This window comes from Chaetura pelagica, unplaced genomic scaffold (assembly GCF_000747805.2).
Source record: "Chaetura pelagica isolate M959 unplaced genomic scaffold, ChaPel_1.0 scaffold671, whole genome shotgun sequence".
NCBI lineage: Eukaryota > Metazoa > Chordata > Aves > Apodiformes > Apodidae > Chaetura > Chaetura pelagica.
This window is the reverse complement of record NW_009952061.1, coordinates 24,410-38,532: the sequence shown is the minus strand read 5'-3', so window position 1 is coordinate 38,532 and position 14,123 is coordinate 24,410. Positions and strand designations below refer to the sequence as shown.

General features: G+C 55.3%; 1 protein-coding gene across 1 annotated transcript in view; it reads left to right on the top strand.

Annotated features, from left to right (window-relative positions):
• Positions 1-3,742: 3,742 nt before the first annotated feature.
• Positions 3,743-14,123, top strand: part of LOC104394802 (potassium voltage-gated channel subfamily C member 4-like) — a gene marked incomplete at its 5' end in the record, with an annotated part of 14,376 nt that continues 3,995 nt past the window's right edge. Inside the window, 2 exons of the mRNA XM_010004442.1 lie at positions 3,743-4,679; positions 6,126-6,311. Of these exons, the coding sequence (XP_010002744.1) occupies positions 3,743-4,679; positions 6,126-6,311 (1,123 nt within the window). The remainder of the gene's footprint in view (positions 4,680-6,125; positions 6,312-14,123) is intronic.

Below are 14,123 nucleotides of genomic sequence, written 5' to 3'. Positions count from 1 at the left end.
GTGCAGCTGGCTGTGCTGGGAGCCCTGAGCAGGGTTGGAGTGGGACCAGTCTGCACTGGGAGCTCCCAGCTTCCTTCTTACTGGTCTAAGGTAAAGGACCAGTTTAGCACCAGCACAGGGATGGGTGCCTTCCAGTGGTGACACTCCCAGGAGCTTCTGGGTCATGTTTACCACTCTAAAATATGAATATAATTTAGCAAGCCCTTAGGACAACTGGAAGGGGAAACTGAGGCACAGAGCAGTGCCACCGACCTGAGTGAACCCAACCCACCCAGTGCACCCAGTTCATGTGGGGAACTGTTACTGGTGTGGAGTCACCATCCAGCACCAGGAGGCTCCAGGACCCACTGGAGGTGCAGTGTTCATGGTGCCCTGGGTTTTGGGGTGGCCCAAATGGGATTTCATGAACATGGTCCCTTTGGGAGCCTCCTCCTCTCTTTCCAGAGCTGCCAGGTGCTCTGGAGCAGCAGCTCCTTCCTCACCAAACCTTGGCAGCACTGGAGACCAGAGGTCCCCAGCTCAGTGCAGGAAACCTCTCCCTCCCTCGTGTGACAACAGTGACTAAGAAAGAGCCTTGGGGACAGAATTTCTCAGGTCCTTGCTCCTCTTCAGGCCCTGACTCTGGTGGCTTCTGGCTATTTCCAGCTTTCCCTCCTTCCAGCACCTCCTGAACTGGTGATGGAGCTTTTAGCTTCTTGTAGCATCGAAACCCACGGGATCTTGGCTGGTGTGTCCAGTCCAGTCTCCATAAAAACGTGGTCCCTGTCCCAGCAGGAGCTTAAAACTCTTTTTTCCCCCATGGAAAACTGCCCTGGTCATGACCTTCACTGCCAAACTCTGCTCACTTGTAGCTCCTCAGGTTTTTTCCCCTTTGCAGCCCAACCTGGTGGGTCTTGACGTTGCTTCCATGGGCACCTCAAGGCTGGGGACCCCTTGTCAGGTCACGGGTGGTTTTTGGGGACCACCCATCTCAAGCTGTTGAGTGCACGTGGAGGTCATGAAGCTCATCAGCAGGTTCTGGAGGACTTGTCTGGTGGGGCTCTTGGTGCTGTGTTGGGTAGATCCATGGGTTGGAGTGTATTTTTCAGGCAGGAACCTTCAGCCTGGAGTCGAGGTCAAAGCTGAGAGAAGATGCTTCAGGTCAGATCTTCAGCTGCCACAAAACTGGAGCAGCTCTGTTGACTCTGGGGAGGGGTGGGATGGTGGTTGGCACTGGCTGTGAACTTGACTCTCCTAGTTTTAGAGGTTGCTTTTGCTCCTGGGGCTAAATCAGCTCCCACAGCTGCTCCACTGCCCAAGTGTTTCCAGGGTCTTCACTCTCCTCCTTGGTCTCTTCCTACTCTGCTTTGAGTCAAATTTTTTCCTCTTCATGTTTTCCTGAGGTTGGAAACTCAGCTGAAAAGTGAATTATTTTGGCAGTTCAACCCCAGTGTAGACACAAGTGACTGGTTAAACTGGTCTTGCTTTAAGATCCCACTTGTTGGGGTTTTTTTTTTGTTGGGTTTGCTCCCCAGATTGTGGCAGGGTGATGGGTGAGGGCCCTTTGGAGCTGCCACCAGTGGAGCTGCATCATGGTGCAGGTTCTAGGTCTGGAGGTTTGGAACATCTCAGCCCATCCAGTCTGTCACCGAGGAGGGAGACTCTGGGACCAGAGTCCCAGACTGGTTTGGGTTGGATGGGACCTTCAAGATCATCTAGATCCAACCCCCTGCATGGGCAGGGACACCTCCCACCAGCCCAGGTTGCTCCAAGCCCCATCCAACCTGCCCTTCAACACTGCCAGGGATGAGGCAGCCACAGCTTCCCTGGGCAACCTGGGCCAGGCTCTCACCACCCTCACACCAAAGAATTCCCTCCTCATCTCCAACCTCAATCTCCCTCTTCCACTTTTCGTCCATCCCCCTCATCCCATCCCTCCCTGCCCTTGTCCCAAGTCCCTCCCCAGCTTTCCTGGAGCCCCTTCAGGCACTGGAAGCTGCTCTAAGGTCTCCTTGGAGCCTTCTCCTCCAGGCTGAACACCCAAAAAAAATCTTCCAGAGTTGCTCCATCATCTCAAGCCTGGCTTCACACCTGACTTTGGAAGGGCTGATGATCTCTGTGCTGGACCCACATGGCCTTGCCCTTGGGGACATTCCTCAAGGATGCTCTCAGCACGTTTCTGCTGGTGTCCAGGGCTGGTTTTTCTCCAGAGTGACTCAGGCTGCTCTGCTGCTGATTCACTCCAGCCAAGGACCTGGGCTGTCATCTCCAGCAGCTTGTTCAGCCTCTTGTGTGGGTTGGACACCAAAAGGTCTCATCCTGCTCGGTGCAGGCAGGGTGGGTCAGCAGCAAAGGGGCTGGAGAAGGGGCTGGTCCCAGGGAGCCAGATCTGTTGGGCTGGAGGAAGGTGGAACAAGAGGTTCTTCTACTTGGAGGCTTTTTTTTTGAGGGGGAGGAATCTCAGGAACTGGTGCTCCAGGCAATGGACTCACCATGAGCTCATCCTGGTCAGGGGGGCTGAGCAGGGTTGATGGGAGGGAAACAGCAACAGGTTTTCTTTCTGGTTCCCACTTGAGGTGAAGTGGCAGGGACAGGAGGTGACAGGGAAGGGACAAAGGTGTCCCTGAGCTCTGCCTGCTTCTCTCCTCCCAGTCCTGGGACCGTTCCTGGGCACATCATCCACCCCAGAGCTGCAGGGAGCAGGATGGGAGAAAGGGACATCACTGATACACCCAGACCCAAACCTCCCAGGTGTGATTCATGGGATCGTTCTGGTTGGAAAAGACCTTTCAGATCCTCCAGTCCAACCAGAACCCAGCCCTGCCCAGGCCACCACTGCCCTGTGTCCTTCAGCACCACATCTAAACAGCTTTGAGACCCCCCAAGGGATGGGGACTCCCCCCCCTGCCCTGGGCAGCCTGGGCCAGGGCCTGACAACCCTTGCCAGGGAGAAATTGTCCCCAAGGTCCAACCTCAACCTCCCCTGGTGCAACTTGAGACCATTTCCTCTTGTTCTGTTGCTTTTTACTTGAGTGAAGACCAGTGTGAACACCTCATCTCTGGGGGCATTGGGATCAATGTGGGGGGGAAGCTCTTTGACGTTCTCCTCTCCAGGTTCCCTTTCCATGTGTGTTCCTGGTGGAGGTTTGGTCCAAACCCTGTTTGCAGGTCTCCCTTCATCTCCATCACTGTCATCTCTGGCACATCTCCAGCTATGGTGGAGACCAGCACACCTTGTACATATCATAGCACCTGGAGGAAGGTTCTGGTGGCCCTAGACACTGGGTCTTTTCTGCCATCTCATGGGACAGGCCCAAGGAACCATCCTAGTTCTCCATCCTTAGTCTTGGGGAAGTAGGTGGAGCAGCTCCTGGGGTCTTTTGAGCCTGTTGCCCTTGTTTTTGTTGGATGAAGACTTCTCCCATCCCAGCTATTGCTGTTGACTAGTGGGAATTAGAAGATGCACCAAAGGCAGGTGACACCAAAGGCTGCCCCAGAGCTGTTGTCATGGTGCTTCAGGAAATCACTGCTCTCCTCCACAGAGGAGAGGTTGCCCCAACCCAACTAATCACCAGGGGTTGACCCAACCCAACTAATTATGAGGGGTTGACCCAACCCAACCAATCACTAGGGGTTGACCCAACCCAACTAATCACCAGGGGTTGACCCAACCCAACCAATCACGAGGGGTTGACCCAACCCAACTAATCACTAGGGGTTTACCCCAACCAGCTCATGGCCTGGGTAATTTCTCCTGTTGCAGGTCGTTGCTTTTGCCTCCCTTTTCTTCATCCTGGTCTCCATCACCACCTTCTGCCTGGAGACACACGAGGCCTTCAACATCGACGTCAATGTGACGGAGACCCTGGTGGTTGGCAACACCACCACCATCCTGCTGACACACAAAGTGGAGACAGAGCCCATCCTCACCTACATCGAAGGGGTCTGCGTCCTCTGGTTCACCCTCGAGTTCCTGGTCCGCATCATCTGCTGCCCAGACAAGCTCCTCTTCATCAAAAACCTCCTCAACATCATTGACTTCGTGGCCATCTTGCCCTTCTACCTGGAGGTGGGGCTCAGTGGTCTCTCCTCCAAAGCTGCCCGGGACGTGTTGGGCTTCCTACGGGTGGTTCGTTTCGTCCGGATCCTCCGGATCTTCAAGCTGACGCGACACTTTGTGGGTCTCCGGGTGTTGGGCCACACCCTCCGGGCCAGCACCAACGAGTTCCTGCTCCTCATCATCTTCCTGGCCTTGGGGGTCTTGATCTTCGCCACCATGATCTACTACGCCGAGCGCATCGGGGCCAAGACGTCCGACCCGCGCGGGAGCGACCACACTCACTTTAAGAACATCCCCATCGGGTTCTGGTGGGCCGTGGTCACCATGACCACCCTAGGCTATGGGGACATGTACCCCAAGACCTGGTCGGGCATGGTGGTGGGGGCTCTCTGTGCCTTGGCTGGGGTGCTCACCATCGCCATGCCCGTCCCCGTCATCGTCAATAACTTTGGGATGTACTATTCGTTGGCCATGGCCAAGCAGAAGCTGCCAAAGAAGAAGAAGAAGCATATACCCCGGCCAGCCCCTCTGGACTCTCCCACCTACTGCAAAACCGAGGAGAACTCCCCCAGGAACAGCACCCAGAGTGACACTTGCCCCTTGGCAGTAGAGGAAGGGGCAGCTGAGAGGAAACGGTCAGGTGAGACCCCCAGCGGTGGGGCAGAGGGAGGTGGGAGATCTCTGGGAGCCCCCAGGGTCCCCTGGGGACATCCCTGCTGTGGGATGTGGCCCTTGGTTCTCGGGGTGGGGAGATCTCGGTGCACCCAGGGCTTGGGATGTGCAGCACTGGGGGTTGGGTGCTGGGTGGGGGGCTCAGGGTGCTGCAGGTCAGAGCCCCTCGACTCAAGGAGAGGGATCCAGTGGGAAGCCCAGGGGAAAGGCCACATCCTGCTCTCCTGATGGCATAGGGCAAGTCACCATGGTGTGGTTCAAGGTGTCCTCACCTAGTCCACCTCTTCCTCACCCTGACAGAGGTAAGACCATTTGCCTGATTTCCATCTTAGCCTGGGGTTGCCCTTGGGGTAGATGTTCTCCTGCTTCCTCCTACCACAAATCAGGGCAAGCTCCACCAACGTGGAGAAACCCACGGACGTTCCCTGAGACTCCAACCTCCTCATTCATCTTCTAGTTGATGTAGCATGGCCAGGTCAAAGCTGCTCCAAATCCTGGGGGAGCAAAGTCAACCCCCCACCTTTGCCCTGTGGCCTCCTGCACTCAGCTGGGGTCTGGGGGTTGGACAGACTTCCCTCCAGGTCAGAAGAGGACCCATCCCCAGCTGAGGGTGGTCAGTGGTGTTCAGCATCACTTAGGCTGAGCTTGGGGCACTGCAGGACCCTCACCCTGCTGTCACTGCTGGCCATGGAGGTGGCTTTGCCCTCCTCATCTTGGTTTGCTGCTGGTGGCACCTTCAGAGCAGGAGGGACCACGGTGGGGTTGTGTCCTGCAGTGATGGGACATTTGCTGAGATCTGCCCTGAGCTTAACACTGTGTCCAACAGTGATGGTCCTTCACCCGTGGGGACAGAAGGAGCTCTGAATGCCTCAGCTGGGTTGTTTTCCCTTAGGAATTCCCATTTCCCAGGTGCTCGTGCAGCCTGGGGCAGTGAGAGCAGCTGCTCAGCTCTGGAGGACAACCCCATCCCTTCATCCCAACCCTGATCCAGGACCTCAGGCCCAGACCTTCCCCTGCCTTAGCATCCTCTCAGCAGATGCCACAAACTAGCACTTCACCACTCACCTCAGCAGCACCCATCTCAGTGGTGTGAACTTTGGAGACCTAATTCCCACCAATTAGGTGGGTGGACCTCAAAGACCAGGGTTGTCTCCCTCCTGGTGAACCCTGCTTGGCTTCACCCAGGGTTTATAACCCTCATCAGGAGTCAGAGCTGCTGCTTGGGGGTCAAATTGTGCCCTGGTTGCTCTATGCTAAGATGTCCAGGCTGGGATCAGCACCTGAATTGGTAGGTGTTGGACAATCTGGGTCTTGTCCTTCCTTGCATGGTCTAAGCAAACCCTTCTGGCCACCCCAAGCACCTCATCTGGTGTTTTTCTTGGCTGCTGATGGGTTCTCTGCCACCTTCTTGCAGACTCCAAGCAGAATGGTGAGGCCAACGTGGTGCTGTCAGATGAGGAGCAGCCACTGTCACCAACTGAGGAGGAGAAGAGGCCCATGAGACGCTCCAGCACCCGGGAGAAGAACAAGAAATCCTCCACCTGCTTCCTGCTGGCCACAGGGGACTTCTCCTGTGCAGCAGATGGAGACATCCAGAAAGGTAGGGATGATCCTAGAGGTGGGAACAGGGGAGGGTGAGATGGAGGAATGAGGTGGAGGTTTGTTGCATTGATCCAAGGTGCTGCTTCATCTCCATCTTCCTGCCTGGCTGTTGTCCTCTGCTCCCCAAACCTACTCGTCTTCCTGCCTCTCCACCTGCTTCTTGCTGTCCACCGTGGTTTTCTGTGCCAGCTCTGCCCTTTTTATTTCTGCCCCCAAGGTCCTTCTCCCCTGGTTGCCACCGTTTGGGGTCTGGGACCCCCTGCTGGTTGCCCTGCCTACCTTGGGGACACATCTGTCCCTTTGCTCCCCAACGTTCCAGCATCTCCTCACCTTCCAGCTCTTCTCCCTGGGCCTTCACCCACCTCAGGGTGGTGTGAGGGGGAACATCTTCCCCGGGGAGGTGTTGTGGTTGTCGAAAGGTGGTTGAAATGTTTTCAGGAAGGAAAAAAAAGGTGCTTTTTTTTCCCCCTCTCCTCTCCCCTTCTGATGTTTTTGGTTGGTGGGTTGGAGCGTGGGGAGCTGCGAAGTGTCAGGTTCTGCTGTGCCAGAAGCACAGGGCTTGCCAGAAGGTCTGTCTCCTCTTGGGCTTGGGAAGGAGCTTTGCTGAGTGTTGAGGTTTTCTCCACCAAACTGTGGGGGAGATGAGTCAAGAAAACACCAAACTCTTTTCTTCCTGTGACAAAAACAACCCTTTTCTTCAGCCTGGTCCCTTCTCACCAACTTTCTCTGCTCCACCAACTGGTGTGGGTTGTGTCCACCTCCCAGCCCCTTCAGCCCCCAAATCCAGCTGCACCCTGGAGTGTTGGGGTGACTCTTAGGACATGGGTCAGGTTTTAGTTCTGTGGTTTTGCTTGTGTGTGTGTCCAGGGTGGCGTGGGATGATGTAGCTGTGGAGCTGACCTACCTCTGCCTCCTTGGTACCAACTGGTCCCAGTTACTGGCAGGGAATGGTACATGTGAGTTGGGACCAGGCAGGAGAAAAAGATGATGGCCTCAAGCTGTGCCAGGGGAAGTTTAGATTGGATCTTGGGAATAATTCCTTCATGGAAAGGGTGGTCAGGCCCTGGTCTGTGGAGTCCCCATCCCTGGAGGGGTTTCCAAGCCCTGGAGATGGTGCTGAGGGACATGGGGCAGTGGTGGCCTTGGCAGGGCTGGGGGAAGGATTGGACTGGAGGATTTTGAGGGCCTTTTCCAACCAAAAGGGTTCTAGGAGGAGCTGTGTCTCTGAGCTGCAAACCAAGAGCTGTTGGCTTCTGGTGTTGGTGCTTTGGAGGCCCTCAAGGGTTTGTGGCTGTAGCTCTGCTCGGGTTGGTAAAGACTGGATGGACCTGGGACACAGGGAGAACCTCAGCTTTGGGTCAGTGACCTCCATCCCTGGTGCTCAGGTTCATCTCACATTCTCCTGGCATCTTTTACACCCCAAAGTCTCCTGGTTTGATGTTCAAGGCTCATCCCAGGCTCAACCCAACAAGAGGAGAACAAGCATGGAGAGCTTTGCTCCTCTTTGGGCAGGAGGGAACTTCAGTAAGAGCTGCTCAAATAGCCCCAGGTTTTTCCCTGGAAGTGCCTTTTCCTGGGAAGTTGGTCTCTTTTCTCAGTGGCCACTAGTGAGAAGAAGTGAGGGGGTCCTAGTGCTGCCCCAGACTGGGTGGGATGCTGGACTGGAAGGGGTGAAAGACAGGGATGGAAGTCAGTGCTGATCTTCAGCCTTGCAAGATGCTCAAGTTGGGCAGCACTGGACTTGGTAGAGTTGGGTTCATGGTTGGACTTGATGATCTTAAAGGTCTTTTCCAACCAGAACAATTCTGTGATCTCTTCAGCTGAAGCATTTGAGGTTGGTCCCACTGAAGCCAGGAGAACTGGAGTAGAGCTGAGGATCCAGCAACGCTCTTGCTGGGCTCCAAAATCCCTTCCTTGGTTGTAGGAGACCAGGATGTTCCTGGTGATGTTCCTGGGTTTGTTCTGGTGTCCTTCCTGCCAGTGTCAGAGACTTCACACAATTAAAAAGAGATGTGGAGGTGGGTCACTTGCCCCCACCTTGCTGACCATTGTCCTGCAGCTGGAGGAAGGTGAATCTGGTGTCCAGAGGGGCTTGAGATGTTTTGGAAAGAGAAAACCTCAAGATCTGTGTCCTGCTTGGGGATGGGTTGGTAGGATGCTGTCCTGGGTGGTCAGGGCTGGTGTCTTCCCTGGTAAAATGCTCCAGCGTGGTCAGGGTTGGTGACCTGAGATGATCAGGGGTCCTCTGCACCTCCTGCTCTGCAGCCAGAAGCTGTTTGGAGCCTCCAGGGCTCCTCTACCCCCACTCCTGATTTATCTCCTGCCGAGGCTGTTTGTTCTGGTACTGGGATGTTGGCAGCTCTGCAAATGGAGATGAGCTTGGTGCTGAGCCCAACTTGCTGATGGCCATCTGTCAGATCCTGGGACAGGTAGTGGTGTCTGTGCAAGCTGTGGAAAGCAGGAGATGGAGCTGGTTCAGGAATGTGCTACAGATCTTGGCATCCTTCATGGGTTGGGCCAGATTCCAGTGGTTGGTCTTGGTGGGGCAGCTTGAAGAGAAGATCTACCCTGTGGTCCTGGAGGAGACTGAGCTGGATTGCAGGGGATGGACACGTGGTGTGTGTTTCTTGTCCCTGTTGTTGCCTCCAGTGGTGTCACCTTGCTCCCCTGCTGCCAGGAATGGCTCCAGATCCCTCAGCTCCTTCTAGCACTCAGGTCCTGCTCAGCACTTCCCCAAAATGTGTCCTGTTGGGGCCCAGACCTCCTGGCCTGGGTCTGTCCTGGCCTGGGTGCTCCCATCTTCTGCTTGGATGGAGGGATATGGAGGTAGGATGAATCCAGCACCCCCCATGCCAAGGAGATCTTAGAGCACCTTCCAGTGCCTGAAGGGGCTCCAGCAGAGCTGGGGAGGGGCTTGGGACAAGGGCAGGGAGGGATGGGATGAGGGGGATGGTTTCAAACTGGACGAGGTTACTCAGCACTGGGACAGCTTGCCCAGGACAGGGGTGGAGTCCCCATCCCTGGAGGTGTTTCAAAGCCCTGTAGATGTGGTGCTGAGGGACCTGGTTTAGCTGTGGACTGGGTAGAGTTGGGTTCGTGGTTGGACTTGATGATCTTTAAGGTCTTCCCAAGCAGGAGGATTCTTTGTGCTCTGGAGTTTGCAGGTGGGGAATGTGGCATCTCCAGGGCCTGGGGACAAGCCCTGGGGTTACCCCCAGCCCTACCAGCCCTTGGAATGCACCCCCATTCATGGGTGATCATCCCCTTTTCACAGCAACCCCAGTGACCTCAGGTAGCAACCAGGTGAGCTGCTGGGATCCCAGTTCCCTTAACGAGCTGCACTGGGCAATTAGCAGGGGACAACCCTCTGGGGCTTTGCATCTTGGCTCCGTGGTGGGTGGCAAAACCACCATGGCCTTGAGGGATGGAGCCCTGAGCTCCTGCCCAGGCTCTCCCATGAGCACTGGGAATTAATTGCTGGAGAAGAGGAAGTGTTTGGCTCGGGGCAGGTTTGTCCTCAGGGAGGTCCTGGAGCCATTAAGCATCTTGATGAAGTTCTGTCCCAAGCTGTGAGGGCTGAGACCTCTGGCCCTGTTCCCCTGCTCTCCTCCCACCCTCTTCTCTTCAGGCACCTGAGCAAGAGAGCAAAGAACATCCCTGTGAAGGTCTCAACAACATCAGCAGGTCCTTGCATGACCAAGGTGGCTTCCAGCCAGTCCCAGGCCTGTAACACCCCCCTGCCAAAGGGACATTTTTTGGGTGATGGACCCACCAGTAACCCCAGGCTTTCAGGGACTGGTTGCATCTCACCACGGTTGCTTCCCATGAGTGTGACAGGGAATGGCTTCAGCTCTTCCCAGAGCCTCAGCATTCCCAGGAAAAGGTTTGCTGAAGGGGGAGGAGCCCGATGCAGGTTTTTTGGGGCTGAATTTTGGGAGTAGGAGGGGTCTTTCCATTGGCTGCTGTGGGTGGGAATCTCCCCCAGCTCGGGATGGGGCTTCCCCAGCTCAGGGCTCTGCTCGTTCCCTCCTCACTCGCTTCCCTCCTCCTTCCCTGCATGGATTGATGCCAAGAAAAGAAAGCAGGGAATTGTTCTGCTCCGTGAGGGCCTGATGCTGTTCCTGCTGCTGCTGCCAAAACTGGAAAAGCTTTGCTGGAACCACAGCAACAGGTTCAGCCAGGTCCTCTGTCCCTTGGCTCCTCCTCAGCTTCGCAGCCGCGGCTCCGGCAGAGCCAAGTGATGGGAAGAGGTTGAAGATTCCCAGGTTTCCCTGCAGTGGGTGGGAGATGGGGAGGCAGAAGGTATAAAGAAAAAGGGATATAAATCAGATTTAAAGAGGCAGGGCTCTAGAACCTCTTCCAGAGGATGTTCTTGGCATCCTCCTCAGGGGTCGATGCTCTGGTCGCTCTGGTGGGATCGTCAATCCCTGATCCAAGCCCGGGGCAACACCCACTGTTGGTGCCTCTGAATCAAAGACCTTGTTCACCCCTCAGGGAGAGGACACAGGGACAGTTCCCAAGGCCCATCCAGCACCTTGTTTTCAGGGAAGTTCCTTGGATCATTGGCTACTGGATCATTCCTACCCCCCAGGCTCTTCTTTCCCCCCAGCTCGTTGGTGCTCATGGGGATGGCAAAGCCCAGGTTGGATTTGTTCCCAGGGGGAAAAATACATGGAGCACATCTTGGCACAGGTTGGTTGAGCTCATCTTGGCTGGGAACATCCTTAATTTTCCATATTTTCTCCCTGCCATCTGCAGAGCAGGTCTTGGGGCCCCTGGGTGACTAAAAAAAAATCATCCCATGTTTCAGTGCAAACACTTTAATTTCTTCCCAGAAAGGAAAAAGGGGTTTTTGACCTGTGGGATCATTTGTTCTGCCTGGTGCTTTGCAATAAAAGCTGGAACAATTTCTGGCTCTTAAGGGGAGTGGGAAGTGTTCCCTGTGCTTCAAGTGGTAGAAATATTTGCTCTTTCATGCAATTTATTATGGAAAAGAATGTTTATCTGCTCCTTTCATGGCCAGAAAGGTGTCAGCTTGTTGAAAAAGCAGAGCTGGGGGAATAACTCCTTCCCAGTCCCACATTTCTTTGAGTTTTGCTGCTTTTCCCTGTTTCCTTCAGCCCAGATTCATTCCTCATTCCAAACAAATTGGGAAACAAAACCCCAATGTCACCTGGGACCCATTTGATCTCTCAGCATCTGTGATTGTCAAGCTCTGGATTCAGGGGGTGCCTCTCAGGGAGCTGAGGGGATGGTTGGAGGATCTGCAGGAGCTTGGTTGCCCTCCAAAGAGCAGCTGGTGAATTTTATTGTGAGGGGGTTGAACTGGGTGATGCTCTCCTGGTTGGGGAAGGTCATGGATGACTAGGGAGGGCTGGAGCAGCTCTGGAGCCAGGCTGGGAGAGTTGGGGTGTTCAGCCTGGAGAAGAGAAGGCTCCAGGGAGACCTTAGAGCAGCTTCCAGTGCCTGAAGGGGCTCCAGGAAAGCTGGGGAGGGGCTTGGGACAAGGGCAGGGAGGGATGGGATGAGGGGGATGAGGGGGATGGATGAAAAGTAGGAGAGGGAGATGGAGGTTGGAGATGAGGAGGGAATTGTTTGGTGTGAGGGTGGTGAGAGCCTGGCCCAGGTTGCCCAGGGAAGCTGTGGCTGCCCCATCCCTGGCAGTGTTGAAGGGCAGGTTGGATGGGGCTTGGAGCAGCCTGGGCTGGTGGGAGGTGTCCCTGCCCATGCAGGGGTTGGATCTAGATGATCTTGAAGGTGCCATCCAACCCAAACCATCCCATGGTCCTGTGACTCTGTGCTCCCCCTTGGGAGGAGGCTCCTGGGCTCTAACCTGCCCCTTTTCTTCCCCAAGGCCCTGGGAAGTCCCGGAGCCTCAGCAGCCTGGCTGGTGTGGCAGGACCCACGGTGGCCTTGGCTCCCTTGGCCTCTCCCTGCAGCTCTCCTGTCCCCTCCATCCTCTAATCCACTGCCTGGACCTGCTGTCTCATGTCACCCTGTCCCCCCTGTGGCTTCGTGGCCCTGCCTGTGTCCAGAGGAGCCCAAGCTGAGCCACCTCCAGCACCAAGAAGCAGGTTCCTCCAGCCCAGCACTGCCCAGTGCTCCCCAGTTTGCAGGACATCTCACGTCTCCATCCAACTTGCCTGGTGTCTGCGTGTTTTGGGACAATCCCTGGAGGGGCTTGAGGGTTTGCTCAGTGTTTTATTATTTTTTTTTTACCCCTCAGAAACCTTTATTCATCCCAACTAAATCAGGCTGAGCCTTGTGACTCCCCCTGGGGGTCGAGCCCTCCTCCCCGTGGGCTGGTTGCTCTTGGGCTGGTGGAACTGCAAGGAGGACACATTGACTCATGAAATTATATAGAATTGTGCTGGAAATGGCTGAGTTCATATAATTGAAGGTCTTTTTGGTTTGGTTTTTTAGTTCAAGAACAGCCTCGAGTTCCTGGAGGCACCACATGAATAAACCTCTCTTCCTTGCCCAGCAGTGGTTCCCCTCTTGTTTTGTGTCTTTTCCTGCCTCAGTCACATTTGTTGCCTCCCTCCTTGTGTCTTCTTCTCCATCCAACCTGCTCCTGGGGCTGAAGGTGGCTTTGGAAGCCTTGGAAACCAGCCCCCAGGTCCTGTGGTGGTGGGAGGTTGTAGAGCCATGGGATGGGATGGGATGGGATGGATGAGGTGGGATGGGATGGATAGGATGGGATGGGATGGATGAGATGGGATGGGATGGATAAGATGGGATGGATGAGGTGGGATGGGATGAGATGAGCTGGGATTGGATGGATGGATGAGATAGGATGGATGAGCTGGATGGCATGGATGAGATAGGATGGCATGGATGAGATGGGATGGGATGAGCTGGGATGGGATGGATGAGATAGGATGGGATGGATGAGATGAGATGGGATGGATGAGATGAGATGGGATGGATGAGATGAGATGAGATGGGATGGGATGGGATGGGATGGATGAGATGAGATGGGATGGATGAGATGGGATGGATGAGATGGGATGGGATGGATGGAACCTCCTGTGAGGAGAGGAACGTGGGTCCCTGGGAAAGGTTGGGAAAGCTCCTGTTGACAAAACAATTTGAGACAGTGATGCCTGGATGGAGGGTGTTTTTAATCCTCTTTGGGGGTGGCTGCAGGGTGGTGAGGCAGAGCATCCCCAGGGGAGTTGGGTTTGACCCAGGTCCTCCCCCACCCTGGGGAGGATCAGCTTGGAATGCCAAACTCATGGTGCCCTGCTGGATTTTCCTCATGTGTATTAGTCCTTTGGGATGATCTGGGGTGTCTTCCTGAGATAGATCAAACCCTTCAGGCTCCCCCTGACCTCAGGCTTGTATCCAGCTCTGTCACCCTGGCTCTTGGGGGGCTGGTTTGGGGGGTGCAGCCCAGATCTTGACTCCCATCCTGGTGCCTTCTTGGCCTCTTTCCTCACTCTGAGCAAGCCCAGCTCAGTGGGGCTGGAACCTGGGACTTGCAGGCAGATGATGAGGAGCAAAACTCCCCCACAAAAAGCCCCACAAGTTGTTTTTTGGGGGGGGCCAGGCCCTTTCCCTTCACCACAGCCAACCTGGGGCTGGTGTCTGGGGGATGATGCAGGGGGAGGATCCCCTTGGTGCAAAGTTGCAGCCCAAAGGGGCTGGGCTGGATCTTGGCAGATTCCCACAGATCCCTCCTGCTCCTTCCCATGCTCCCCGTGCCTCAGTTTCCCTGGGTGTAGAGAAGGGTTCATGCTGAGTCCAAACACCTCCCTGCCTTGGTGCAGGAGATGCTGAGCCAGGATGAAGGGTTAAATCCCCCCTC